This window comes from Bombus huntii, chromosome 15 (assembly GCF_024542735.1).
Source record: "Bombus huntii isolate Logan2020A chromosome 15, iyBomHunt1.1, whole genome shotgun sequence".
Classification (NCBI taxonomy): domain Eukaryota; kingdom Metazoa; phylum Arthropoda; class Insecta; order Hymenoptera; family Apidae; genus Bombus; species Bombus huntii.
The window spans coordinates 4,224,587-4,238,489 of NC_066252.1; the positions used below are offsets into that span (position 1 = coordinate 4,224,587).

At 43.9% G+C, this 13,903-nt stretch overlaps 1 protein-coding gene across 8 annotated transcripts in view; it reads left to right on the top strand.

The window, feature by feature from the left end:
- The window catches only part of LOC126873726 (uncharacterized), an 81,436-nt gene that overhangs the window by 39,940 nt on the left and 27,593 nt on the right, over positions 1-13,903 (top strand). For 7 of the 8 annotated variants that reach the window (XM_050634904.1, XM_050634913.1, XM_050634905.1 and 4 more), the window contains 2 exons: positions 7,822-8,006; positions 8,804-9,085. In XM_050634904.1, coding sequence (XP_050490861.1) covers positions 8,891-9,085 — 195 coding nt within the window. In that variant the 5' untranslated portion in view covers positions 7,822-8,006; positions 8,804-8,890. The remainder of the gene's footprint in view (positions 1-7,821; positions 8,007-8,803; positions 9,086-13,903) is intronic. The other variant, XM_050634912.1, reaches the window with a different exon arrangement.

The following is a 13,903-nucleotide window of genomic DNA, read 5'->3' on the forward strand; positions in this document are numbered from 1 at the left end:
CTCGCCTTCTCTCTCTCTCTCTCTCTCTCTTTCTCTCTGTCCCTCTTTTTTTTTTCTTTCTCTTTTTTCCCCAAGCTGGAATTTTAAAACCACGACGCTTCGGTGAAACTTTTCAAAGGGGGACGCGTAGGATCCCGAGCCAGGGATGGTACCGAGCAACTTTTACTTTCCTTGACTTTTCACACCTCCCGCCTTCGTACTGCGACGTGGTCTCGATGATTTTCGAATGTTTGCCAAGCGACAAACCATTCGCGCGGGACAAATATTTTTTAGCCTGACGCTTCTCGAATCGACTTCGCGATTGAAATGGCCGATGGAAATGCTCGTTTCCAAACATACGGGTGAAAAAAAATTCCATACACGTAGATCTAGCTGCAAATATTGTCGACACCTCGACTAGCTCGGTACCGTGGAAAACGCGCCTGGGAACGGTGATTTTCAATTTCCACGCGTTCGCGCGTTTGTTTTCGTCACGGGTTCGACGTTTCGTCACCACTTGTTGTGTCGGGACGTTGATGTTTCCGGTGGAAATCAATAGAATCCATGAAACGAGGCGATCTCCTTGCTGCGACCAGTGACTCTGCATTCGTTCAATTATCTCTCTCTTTTTCGCTTTCTCTACCTCCCTCTCTCTTTCTCTTTCTCTGTATATGTATACGTTCTCTTTTCCACGAAACGGGAGAAGGTTGTATGTAATGTGGCACGTGCGTGCACGAGGAAAAGCAGGCAGTGTGTATACGCCCCCCTCGTGTGCACGAGAGAGAGAATCGACGAAAGAGAACGAGAGAAAATGATCTCGACGCAGCGTGCGGCGAGGTTTATCTCGAAGTGTGCGATAAAGCCACTATCGTAGGTCTCGTTGCGCGGCTCTTTGTCGCTTCCCATAAAAAAAAAAAAAAAAAAAAAAAAAAAAAGAAAAATGAAATAGAAAAAGAAAGGAAAGAAATCGCTAGGAAAGTCGGTCAGAGCAAACCGTATTTACGAATCTGAAAATTCGTCCCGCGACGAGGAAGGAGGAACGTTTCTGTCGTGCCTCGTCTATGGAAATTTCGTCGCCGGAACGGAAGAATAATTGTACGATCGGATTCGTTCCAGTTGATTTCGGTTTCGTTAGGTTCGCTTTGATTCACTCTAGTTCGTTCTGCTGCAATCCACTTCGCTTTGTTTTCTCGGAGATTCTCTAATTCGCGGAGAATCGTGTTTCGAAATAACTCACGGTGAATGGAAGATAAGTGGAATCAATTTATGGTACATGCCGTGGTGATAACGAAAAGCTGAGTAACCCGTTTTCGAGAAAATAAATCGAGTCGGCGGAACGTACTTGGAGGGAGGCGAATGTTCTTGTTTCGCTCGTCTTGTCTTCTCGTGCAGTAACTCGCGACCGCGGAACCGTTATGCCCAACTATCGTTGCGCGTATATGCAAGATCTTTGCAGCGTAGTGAGATGGAGGGACAAGGAAGAGGGAGGGGCGGTATCGCGATAGAAAAAGCAACGTGGAAGCGAAAGATGGTACGCGAGAAGTCGATAAAAAGGGCGTCGAACCTGTCACGCTCAAGGAACGAAGCATTTTCAATAAGACCATTCGCAAATTTTCTCAACGTTCCAACGGTTTTCGTCGTCTCGCTTTTCCTCGCGAATGCGATACGAACAGCTGATAAGACGCCCTCTGTAGCGATAATAACCAGTTACGTCAGCACAGAATTCCTCGAGATCCTCTTTGACCTTTCGAAAGAACAGATTTTTATCGGAAATCCCTGCGACGCGACGACGTCTCTCGCTGCTGCGCATACTTCCACAGTTTCGCTTTTAGATAGTCTCCGCACTTCTTCCTTTTTTCTCTTTCCTTCTTTACCTTCTTATTCTTCTTCTTTTCTTTTTTTATCGAAAGAAAATAATTCCTTCGCTAACTTGCCCTACGAATTATCTTTTAGTTGTTCCACGGTTAATTGCAGTCTTGGAAGTTTCATGGCTTCCCGCCTGCCAAAGTTTCAACTTTCGCCGATTGTCGTTGGCCCGGAGCTATTCAAAAGTATCCCGGAGAGTTACTTTCAATCGTTGCCCGCAAAGTTTCCAGAAAACTTCTTCTATTTTTTTTTTTTTCGCTCCAAATTCAGATCCGCCATACCTTTGTCTGACGTTTAAGGTTAATTAAACCTGCTTCCTCCGCGTTGATTTATTGTTTTCAAACTTCTCAGAGATTTCCTCCGCTGCCTTTCGAGACGAATCGAAAAATTTTCCCGCCTTTGAAAGAGTCTCTCTCCCTCTCTCTCTCTCTTTCGCGGGGCTACTACTTCGTTTCAGAAACTTTCGTATTTATCATTCGCGCCACGGAATTCTTTTTTTTTTTCACTTTGACACGTTCGTAAAAACACATTCGTCTCTTCAATTTTTTAACGCGTTTTTTCCCACTTTTTGTTTTTTTGGATCGAGTGAAATATCGAAAGACGTGAAAATATTTATATATCTCGTGTCATCTAACCGGTCTTGGTATATTTTATACATATAATATAATATTTATATTCCATAATTTCTTGTTTTTGTCCATGAATGACGCCATTGTAGTTATCCGGCTCGCTATACGTAATAATGTATACTCTCTGTGTTTTAGGAACCGAGAGAGCGTATCTCCAAAACGCTATTTCAGTATCTAAAGAGAATAAATACGCGTTGAATTCGGGAAATTTCGAAGTTACAGGGAATTTCCTAATATTCGAAAGAATTCGCTTGAAACGTGTAAATACACATTCGTAAGTTACGTTATATTAAATTCAGGCGAAAAATGACTTACGATAACATTCTAAGGATATCGAGAATCGAACCCTGAACCTCCGAATAGAACGCAGAAATCTTGCTATCGCTGCCGGTCTCGCGTTGATTTAACCATGTTATTCCTCCATTATGTAGTTTTCACTCTGTCATATTCTTTCAATATTTTTCAAGTATTCCTACCGTTAGATTTATAAATCTTCTAATCTTCTGTCGATCGATAACAAAACTGTGTAAAAACAGTCGCGCCACGAGACGCAATGTACGCTGAAACGATCGCGTGGATTCGAGTCTGGTTTAGTGAGGTGCATCGAGAAATTTGGGAAACGCATGGCAGGTGAATAACCAAGTGCGCGTACGGTTCAACTGTTTTTACGATTTTCCAGTGGCCGGTGGCGTAAACGGTTCGATTACGTGAATTATAACAGTATTCTGGCCTCTCGACGAGGCCACTCGGCGCGGCTCGTTCGCCACGCAGCAATAGACGCCTCGGTCGGCGGAATAATCGAAGGAAAAAAGGGGCGGAAGAAGCTCGGTGAATTCACGAGTGGCTCATCGACCGTTTCAAAAGTTGGAGAAACGATCGCGAATTAATCTTCCGATTAATTTGTAGAGCTCGCAACCTGCGAACGAAAGAACACCGCGTCGTCATCGCCGTCGTGACCACGCGGATTTTTCCAACGAAAAAGAAAATAAAAGATGACCGGCTCGATGCTCGGAAAAATTCCACCACGATTCTTTCCTGTATTAGTATCGGTATCGGCTTAACGAGAACTTGGGAATTAATGCGCCGTTGATTTTAACGCGTTCTAGGAAGGAATTGAAAAGAGAAGAGGCTCGGCTACTCTCTTTGGTTCCAATCCTTCCTTTATTAATTCAGAAACCGAGTGGTTTTAGAGGAACTATAATTAAAATCGGGCTTCTCATCCCTGCCATTACGCTGCGTACCACGCTCTTCTTTTAATTTCGGCTTTCCGGTTTTAATTACTTTCTTGAAAATACGTAGTAATATCAAAATTCAGTATTCCCAGTATTTCGCGAATAAAAATTTCCTACAATTATTCGTTGAACCGTAGTAGACCCGAGCCTCGTGTTGGTACGAGCGTGTTTCAAACATATCGAATGTACCGTACTGTTCTAAATTCCGAACGTTCGGTTCGTTCGAGAAACGTTACGATTTTCCACTTTGCTCTAGTCGGATCATCGGTTACCAATGTTCCCTCGAATACCACAATTAAACAACTAATAATACCGGTAAATCTACCAGTTACCGCATATATACAAGGTGGTTGGTAACTGGTGGTACAAGCGGAAAGGGGGTGATTCTACGCGAAAAAGAAGTCGAAAATATAGAATAAAATTTTTTTTTTTTAATTTTTCCATCGAGACACCGATCTACAGTGAGATCCGTTATAACGTACCGCACGCGTACCGAGCGAAAATTCAAAGCCGATTTCCTTGAAAACAAAGCCTGAAACGAAAAATTTTTATTCTATATTTCCGACTTCTTTTTTCGCGTACAATCACCCCCTTTCCGCTTGTTCTACCAGTTACCAACCACCCTGTATATATAGATAGCAAACTCTCGTTTCCTACAATTCGACAGTTTTACACTAAATACGATGATCGGCTGATTCGCGGATCCAATCGACCATAGGCAACAGTTTCGTTCGTTTTAATTAACAAACTTTCTCGCATAACGCGAAAAAATTTGTTAGCGTCGACAATTCGTAACTCGTGTGACTCGTAAAATTTGACGAAAGATGTTAGCTCTTTTGGTGGAAGGAACACGGAAAGGGAAGAGACGGGCGAATTTTAAAACTCGATTCGCGTCCATAGACAATTCTCGTCGATGCTAAGAATACGGATCAACGTTTCGACACTTGCCGAAGTTCGAATTGGTTCGAAAGCTATCCACGTGTAAGTTAATTAGCAAACGACAGTCACGATTGTCGTGCTCGTGTCGCTGTTATCTCGGATCGTAGGAGCGACGGGTGTCCCGCCGGCGAGGGGTTAACCCGATTTCCCAATTTGATCCGGATTTCGAAAAGGTCACCGCTTGCCGGCTCTCTTCCGCGTCCCGTTGAGTCGGGCATTTTCTCAACGGCGAAAGGTACTCTAATCCGAACCGTAAACACAATAGAAAGTATCTCAGGGAATCTAGGCTACCGAGCGAGCATCGTTTTCGCGCGCCCGTGCTTCCTACGCTCCTCGTCCGTGTGTGCTATCCCCGTGTACGTAACGAGACCTGAATACCGAGCTGCCCTCCAGCCCCGACAAAAATGTTTGACATCCGGTTACCTCGTGGAGAACGGTCTTTTGACGCGCCATCGGCATTTTTTCGGCCAAGAGGGGAAAAAAAAGGCAAATGTAAGGTAAGACGCGGTGGTGACGGAGGAATTCGAGAGATGAAAATTAGAAAGGGGACGGAGAGAAAAGTGTAGAAAATGAGGGGCCGGTCGTAGAGGAGAGATCGAGGACGTAAAAAGACAATAGGAGAATCCAGTAGGAGGAACAGGGAGAGACTGGTAATACGATGAGAGATGAAAAAAAGGGGTGTAGAAAGAGAGAGAGAGAGAGATAGGGAGGGAGAGATAAAAATATGTTGGTGTACGAAATTGAGAAGACGATGAAAGAGAGAAGGGGTCGTAATTTCGTGCGAATTCGCGCCTTGTCGATTTTTCCGCGTATTGTACCCTCAGCGTTTTCCGATACGGGGAATTTATTGATTCCCACGATCCACAGACGAGTTCCATGGTGGCTTGGTTGCCTGCGGGGAATTTTAAAACCGCAGTCGAGCGTGCAGCCTAAACTCTCTGCCTTAGATATTACCCTCCGTCTTCGATAAGATACGTTGACTAGTTTACTGACTGGAAACCGGAAAATGATGCGCGTTCCATTCAAAATTATTCCCTACTTTTCTTCGAGTTTACGCTAACAAAAAAAAAAAAAAAAAAAAAAAGAAAAGATTAGAGGAGATGGACTTCGTTTCGAAACGCTTGGAACGGGTAACATGTCTTTTATAACGTGTGGAGACTATAAGATGAAGAACGCGGCAAGTCACATTTCTATAGAAAACTAAGTTCTCTTCTTTAACGTGGTTGACGATTAAGCCGCACGGAAGCCACTTTGATGAGCTTCGAAAACTACAGAACAGCGATAACGTTACAAACACAGATTTCTGTGAATTCAATTATTTATTGCTAAATAGTTAAATTTTATTAAATGGTGCTAAACTTCAAGGTGCCTCTTGCGATGCAATAAACTCGTGAAAGTGTGTCATATTCTCATGACACGAATGTTATTTTTAAAAAAAAGTCACAAATTACGTGCGCCCCGAAACGAAATCCGATCGAATGTAGAAGATTCGGCAGAAATTGGCATCGAACGTTTAAAGCGGACACGAATCTTCATCGGAATCCGTGTCTTTTCTAATTCACGACAATTGCAGATTGGAGATTAATCTGGATTTAATTGACGAAATAAACAACGTTACACGGGACAATTGATCGCGTGTCACTTTTCCATTAGATTATAACCACATGTGACTGGATGTCGCCAGCTTTAATCAGAAATTCGCCAAATCAGCTTTCCGATTCGTTTCTAATGGAACTTCATCAGCGGCCGGCGAAGCCGATGAAAGTTAAATGTCGATATTCGACTTTCACGATTTTACAAAGTCACTCTCGATAATTATGCTAATAGATACACGCGGCTCCCGTTAATCGTTTCCAGATAATGCAATGAAAACTTCTTTTTCCCGGAGTTTTCCCAGCAACTTTCTTTCCCCCGCGAAATCATCCCGTTCCTCGCATCGATCTCCCTTCGTTTCCAATCTTTCAAACAACTGCAGAAGAAATTCTCAGCTGCGGTAATCTAATCTCGTTGGATTAGACGTAACAGAAATTATTTCCTCGTTCTGCATTCTGTTCTTCGTTACAACTTTCTAATCTAATTCCTGGAATTTTCGAAAGGAATTGCAATTTTTAAGTGGCGGATTTCTTACGCTTTGTCCTTGTTTCGATGATTTTGTTTAAGGAGGATGAATCGACGACCGCTGGATCGCGGATGTTCGCGCAAAAATCCGAATTTTTGCCAATGTAATTAACACGTTGCTATGTAACGTTGAGTCGCGCACGTGCCGCTCGTTTGCGGTTATTATCCAACAAAAATCCTTCGATCTGTTTTTCAGAAAGTTTTTCAATTATCAATTAATATCGTTGCTGCGAGACAAACGATGGTAGGAAGCAATTATTAGACTCTCCGAGAGCGGAATTTCTTAGTTTCTTTCCTCTGTACTTAACCGCCCAGCGAAGTCATAAGCGAGTAAGCATCGCAGCAAATTGCTTCATAAAAGCAGTCGGTCGTATCCCTCGGTGAAGTTGTAAATTAAACACGTTGCCACGTCTGGTGTTTCTATCGGTCATCGGTACACGATGGAAAACTAGCTATCGGCGACTGGTTCAAACTGAATATAATATAATCGATCTAAATGAAACTAATGGAAATTAGCAGGGGCTATGAGAAGAAAAACAAACGCGAGATACATGAACCTCATCGAACTAGATCCACACGATTGGAATCTGATTCTGTAATCGAACCTTAACGAGAAACATTTATATTCATAGAAGCAAGAGTTAACAAAGACGAATCAATTTTACTTGGTCTTAGCGCTCATGGGTATAAGATATTACTATTTATTTACCTGTAAGAAAAGTAGCAAATTCCATAAACGAAGACACGGTAGAAGGTTCAGTATCGTATTTCTATCAACCGATGTTACCATAACCGATGATAGGTGTTCCGATAACCGATAAATTGTACCACGTACCACGTCAAAAATATCGTCTTCTTTGATTAACGCGTAATCAAATAACTTTGATCTGCTAATATCTAAATCAGGTGGAGCCTTCGGTGAATGAAACTGAAACTCCGAGTAGCTTTGTTCGAACGAAACTCGAACGAAACGGATGCGAAGATGGAATTTTTTAAGGCGCGTTGCACTCTCAGATCGACTCTGTCTGATGGCCAATCCCTTTATCCGCATGTTACAGAGAAAACACGTGAGACCGAGGATCGTCAGGGGCAGCCGTGATCGAGGTACACGTTCGAACGGACTCGCGTGTAAATGCTTCGAAGGCCATCGTGTTGCAGGCATTCATCCGGTTGACAGAGGTCCGGGTTGCTTCGACTTGGAGAACAAGCCTGTCGACTGACTGCGCATCGACCGATACCTTCTGTAAGAATCTTTTCCGAACGTACGCAAGTTTCCGTGCGTTAGCTTTTTCCTCGTGTTCCCCTGTTTGCACGCTCCACTCTCATTTACATCGCGGATGCGTTGTAAATAGCGTCGAACTGTAGCATCGAACTAACGTAGAACCGGAAGAAATAAAAAGTCGTAAACGCAACAGTTCTACTACGCTTGCCAGACGTTGCGGAAATGCGCGGAACAAAATGACCTAACAGGAAACGTATCAATTGCAGCGTACTATTGAATCGCGTAGTGTAGTCATTTTCAAACGTAATTTTCTCTTAGGCGTAGACTGCGGATTTTTACGCCAGCTTTTTACCAATCAAATATTCAAATATTATCGTCGTTAATTATCACACGCCGATTCTTCCATTCCTCCTTTTCTTCTAGCTTCTCCTCGCTGAAAGCTTGCCGATTAATATCCAAGCAGAAAACATACTCGCCGAGCCGAGTATCGTGGGAACTCGAAAACTATCGCCTTATAAATCGACTATTAAATTGCGGTACGCGTATATCGTGCAGCGTAGAAACCGACCCTTTGCCTGGTAATTAAGGTAATTTCCTATAAAGATTCGTTCCGCGATCTGTCGCAACGTTCGCCTCGTTGGTTACTCGATACCTCGTGTCTTTTTTAATTCCTGCTTTCGAACGAGCAACACCTATTCCTCGAAAGAGAGAGATATGTACACCTATTCAACCAAAATGTGTAATTACTGGTTTAGCTAGTAGCGTCGCGTGGAATGGTCAAAAATTGCGATCTTCCTGACCCGAGATTAATGTTGCAGAACGAAGAAGGAAGGCGGTGGGATTACGGTGAACCGCAAGAACGGTTCTTTGGCTTGGACAAGCTACTGGCGGTGCCAGATCCGCGCATGCTTCAGCAACGAGGCAGTTCAGCAACGACACCACCCGCGACGTCATCCTCCAACATGTTCCCCCAACAATATTGCCTACGATGGAAATACCATCACAGCAACCTACAGACCATGTTCTCACAGCTGCTCGAGCGACAAGCTTATTGCGACGTCACTTTAGCCTGCGAGGGCAAGACTCTGAGAGCGCACAAGGTAAACAAAGACACGTTTTAACATTCCCCCGCGTTGCCCTTTTTGTCACGTGCAGCGACGAACCTTCGAATTTCCGCGAATTCATCGGTACAACGTGGAAAATTATATCTTGCGATGCATGAAATTAATCGGCTTCCCTTCCAAAATCAACCCTTGTTAAATCTTTCGAATTTTTAGTAGGCACGAGCGAGACATACACGGTACGATGCAATCGATATTACGAAAAACGATTTATCGTTTTCGTAGGAATTCGTCTATCGTTGAAAGATCAGCAACTTTGCAATTTAATTAGATAAAGTTGGTAAATTAATCGAATACGATCGTATTCTGATATAATTGCAGAGACACTTGCAACAATCGTACAGTACGATGAATGTATCGTTCGAAAGAATTCAATTGACATTAAATTTCAATTGGAGCGTTCTTTTGTTTTTTTTTGGGGGGGGGGGGGGGAGATCATCGACAAGGATCGTTTTTGTTATAAACCCTTTCATTCGTATTAACTTTGGCTTGTCGAAAGCCTGGTATCGCGTGTTTTATTTTGTAGCGAAAAGGCAACGCGCGGAAGAATCTTCGTTACTATCGCATTACCATCGGATTTTACATTTTACTCTATATAAATGATTCAACTTGGCGGATTAATTGACACGTGTCACTTAATTCCAACAGGAAACGTGGAAATGTTTAATATTTGACACGTTTTGTGTCTTTATACTGGGCGAGCTGAACAAGCTGATGAAAAATTTAAAATCCGCTCGTACATGAAAAAGCTGGTATTTTGGAAAGGGAAAATTCGTTAGAATATCCGTGGATGTTAAACCGAAAGAATAATTGTTATAGCTGATCCGTAGCCCTTTAACGGTGATAAACTCTGCCCTTGGTCCAACTCGATAACCTTCTATTCCCTTTAAAATCCCTTTTCCACGCGTGCCTTCGGTTTCAGCTATTTTACGCTTTGAAATGTTTTAGAGGCACACGCTCGTTCGCTCTGCGTCGTTTAACGCGTTACAGGTGCATTGTATCATCGTCGAAACGCATAGTACTCCATTTTCACTTTCCGTAAATTGGATACACAGTTTTCCGCCCTTTTTTCGCCTAAATTGCTACACACACGCACACACACACACACCGGCTACATTTCCTCTTTCTTTTTCCGTACCCCTAAACCAGGAGCAAAAAAGTTGTTCGACGAATCGAAATCGCGTTAGAAAAATCGGTTCGGATTAAGCGGTTGCGACTGAAATCGTCATCGTTGCCAGTTAAACGGAGTGCGATTCCGGAAAGAAATTCGACGATTTTCAAAAGAAAAAGAAAAAAAGAAAAAAGTAAAAAGAAAAATTGCCACTTCTAGAAACGCGTTTTTCCGTAATTAAACTCCATCCTTGGAGAGTGGAAAAAGCTGGCGAGCAGACGACAACGGGAGGACCCAATCTCGTCCAGCTTCCATTGACTTGGACGATAGCGTTCATCCGTTTCATCCCCTTGCGTTTTTCCTCATACACGTGTCTCTCTATCGGTTCTCTGCCGAGCCCCGTTTCGCCTATCCCTTTCTCTCTCTCTCTCTCTCTCTCTCTTTCCCTTGGTAGGTTTTTCTGCGTGCCCACCTCTTGGTTGGCGGCGCAGTGCCGGGCGGAGAATTTCCTCGATTCGTCTTATTGCGCGTCGCGAGGCGGGTGAAAAGAGACGAGACGAGCCGGCCGACGAAACCGAGGACGAACGATAGAGCGAGAGGAAAAGTCAACGGAGAAGGGTGGGGGCGGCAGACCACCCTCGCCTGCCCCGGGGAACATAAAACTTAACAAACGATCAATTTTCTGTTCTTTGTTTCTTACCAGGCTAGAACTACGGTATTTCGCCACTCTCTGTTCCCCACCCCCTCGAAGAAAGAACGGTGGTTCTCCTTCGGCCCCAGCCGACTCCCGTTCAACCAACCTCCACCTCCACCCTTTTCTTTCTTTCTTTCTTTCTTTTTTTTTTCGTTTCTGTCTTTCTTTTTCTTCTTTCGTTCTAGCTTTGCTCCCGCTGTGCTTCGTTTCGCCCCCTTAGCCTCTCACCCTCTCACTTTCCCTGGCAATCGCTATCTTCTTCTTTTCTTCCCCCCCCCCCCTCCCGCCCCTTTTCGCGGGGGCTGTTTCACCCCCTCCCTTTCGAGCCCGACGGCTCGCCGCCACCCCTTCCATGTTTCCCTTTTTGTATCTCCGTCTCGGCTGTGCGTCGAAACGAGCCGCGCAGAGGAGAGGCACTCTATCAAAGTAGAGTACGTTTGGCTTGGTTTATTTTTTACTTTGGGAGGGGTCCAAATTGTAAAATCAATACTTCCTCCTAAATTTAGAATGCCGCCACCGAGCGACGCCGACGCGCGCGGCCTTTTTCCTCGTTCCTTTTCGGCCTCGTACACACTGGGAGGCTTGGTCGCGCGCGCGTCGCGATGCCGCGCCGTGCCGCGCCGCACCGCGCGGGAAACCGGCAACACACACAACGAGAAATAGAGGAGAGGGTGACGTCGCGCGGCCGCCGCCGCCACCGCCGCCGCGTCATCGCGCCGGAAAACAAAAGCCAACGCGCGGACGAGTGCGCGCACTCTTCGAGACACCCCTCGGGATCAAAAACGACACCAACGTGTAACCAGGGGGTCCACCCATGCCTCTCTTCCCACGTACACCCCCGTACAGAAATACGGTTCAACCTGCGTAATTCGAATGTCAAGGGGAGAACTGAGATCTTCGAGTTACCGTAGCTTTAGAGTCGCTGAGATTTACGAAACGAAAATCACTATACGGCTATTAAATTACTGTAGCGAAAATTATTACGAAAGGGCCCGTCTCACGAGTTTCTAACATTTTTCAAATTGTACGAAACTCGAACAGAAAGAATCTCGAAATTCGAATTTTCGCTTGTTTTCGGTAAAGTCGCAAGCTCGATTTAAGATCCGATCTCATAGGGTTTCCATCTTCGACGAAGATTTGTTCTTTCGTTTTTTAATTCTCGGTGCATTTTAATTTACGTTGATCGGTTTCTTCGTTCCAGAAAATATGCCTTCCATGTGAACGATTCGTCTTCGATTTCAAATGCACTTTTCGATCTCGAATAAAGGTGTTCGCAATTACTCGAAACGTTTGTCACGCGTCTAGAGTGGTTGGCTGAACTGTCCAGATCCCATCGCGGCTCGTAAGGTCAGGAATTACAGACAGCTGCTCCCCTAGCCTCTGCCACCTGTATCCAGGTGTGCTCGATGATCGTAGATGCGATCACGAATGGGTGGGGGGAAAATAGAAGTTGCTTTTTCTCTCTTCTCCATTGTTTTGTCCGATGATATTTCGTTTCTGATAGCGATGGAACATCACGCATTCAAAAATAGTGCATCTGTGAATAAAAAAGTTGTTATTATATCCGGCAGATTGGAAAGTCAATTAACGAGTTCATTCGTTTTCCCCGTAACTCCGTAAGCATCTAGCAACGAGTTTATTATCGCTACAGTCTGAAATTTCGCAAATTTCGAAATTTCTCGAAAAGTCTTATCTCGGCAATTCGTAGAACGTATTTTCGATAGACAAATCAAAAGATAGACGCGTTTATTTTTCGTTAGCCGGTCAAAGTGGCCAGGTACTTTAGCGAGAGACTTGTCACGTTTTTTCTTCTCTTTTTCCTTTTTTCTTCTCCTTTTTTTTTTTTTTTTGCGAAAAAGACCACGGAAAATACGAACGGCAAGATATACGCGAATGACAGCGTAGGTGGAAATGCTCGTTCGGATTGAAATATAAACGACAGAGGCGGTGGTACGATCAAAATGTAACATCAGTCGTGCTACAATGTTGTGGTTTGTTTTATGACGGTGGTGCGTTTACTTCCTTGTTGTTCGTTTTCACGATCGCCGCCGGTGAGAGGTTAAATATCGATTGCTGTTCGATGTAACGCTTTTGGCTTTGCACGTGGCAGCTGAGGTCGTCTTTTTCGTAAAATAAACCGATTTCAAGTGCCGGGACCCGACGATCCCTGATGCAGACAGCTTGATTTCCGACTATTGTTATTAAATGAATGGATGTCCGTGTTTTGTGAATATTTTAAAGCCCAGGACAATTTCTACCGATACGATATGCCTCTGCACGTCGTTAAACTCGTTAGGGAGATTGGCCGAGATAAGGTTCGTTTGGTAACTGGCATAGAAACACCATCAAAAGTCGAATCGTCGAGACACGTTGACGGAAAAAATATCGATTTCGTGACGAACACGTGCAAACAGAAGAAAAGTGAATTCATTCGTTTCTTCGACAGCTAAGATGTATAGCCCTGTTCGGTATAAACACTTAGGCAGACTTAAATAAACATGTAAAATCACCTGGTAATTATGTAAACGTTGAACTGTTATTATCTCGTTTGAAACGTTGTATTATAAGAAAATGATACATGCGATATTATAGTAATCGTCTTAAGCACTTTCCGATCTGGGACCATATGGAAGACACGGTTTCATAAAAATGCGGTTTAACAGTTGGACCGATGGTTGTTTTTCTTGACGATCAACGTTCCGTTAATTTCGAGTTCTCTGGAACAGACGCGTCTATTTTACATTCTTTTACATTCTTCGAGAAGCTCGACGATGAAAAAGATGCTATTGGCAAGGCGATCCAATGAAATGAAAATGAAAAATTCCAGCGAAATTTCCACCGGTGATCTTTCATCTCTGTAAACTTTCGCGTTAAAATCGCTGAACGATACGCTGAAGGATGGCCGTGCCGGCTAACCGCATCGCGACCTATTTTTTCAAAAGCAGTTTTCACCTATAGACCAGATTCTATGTATACTCCGTACTAGATACCG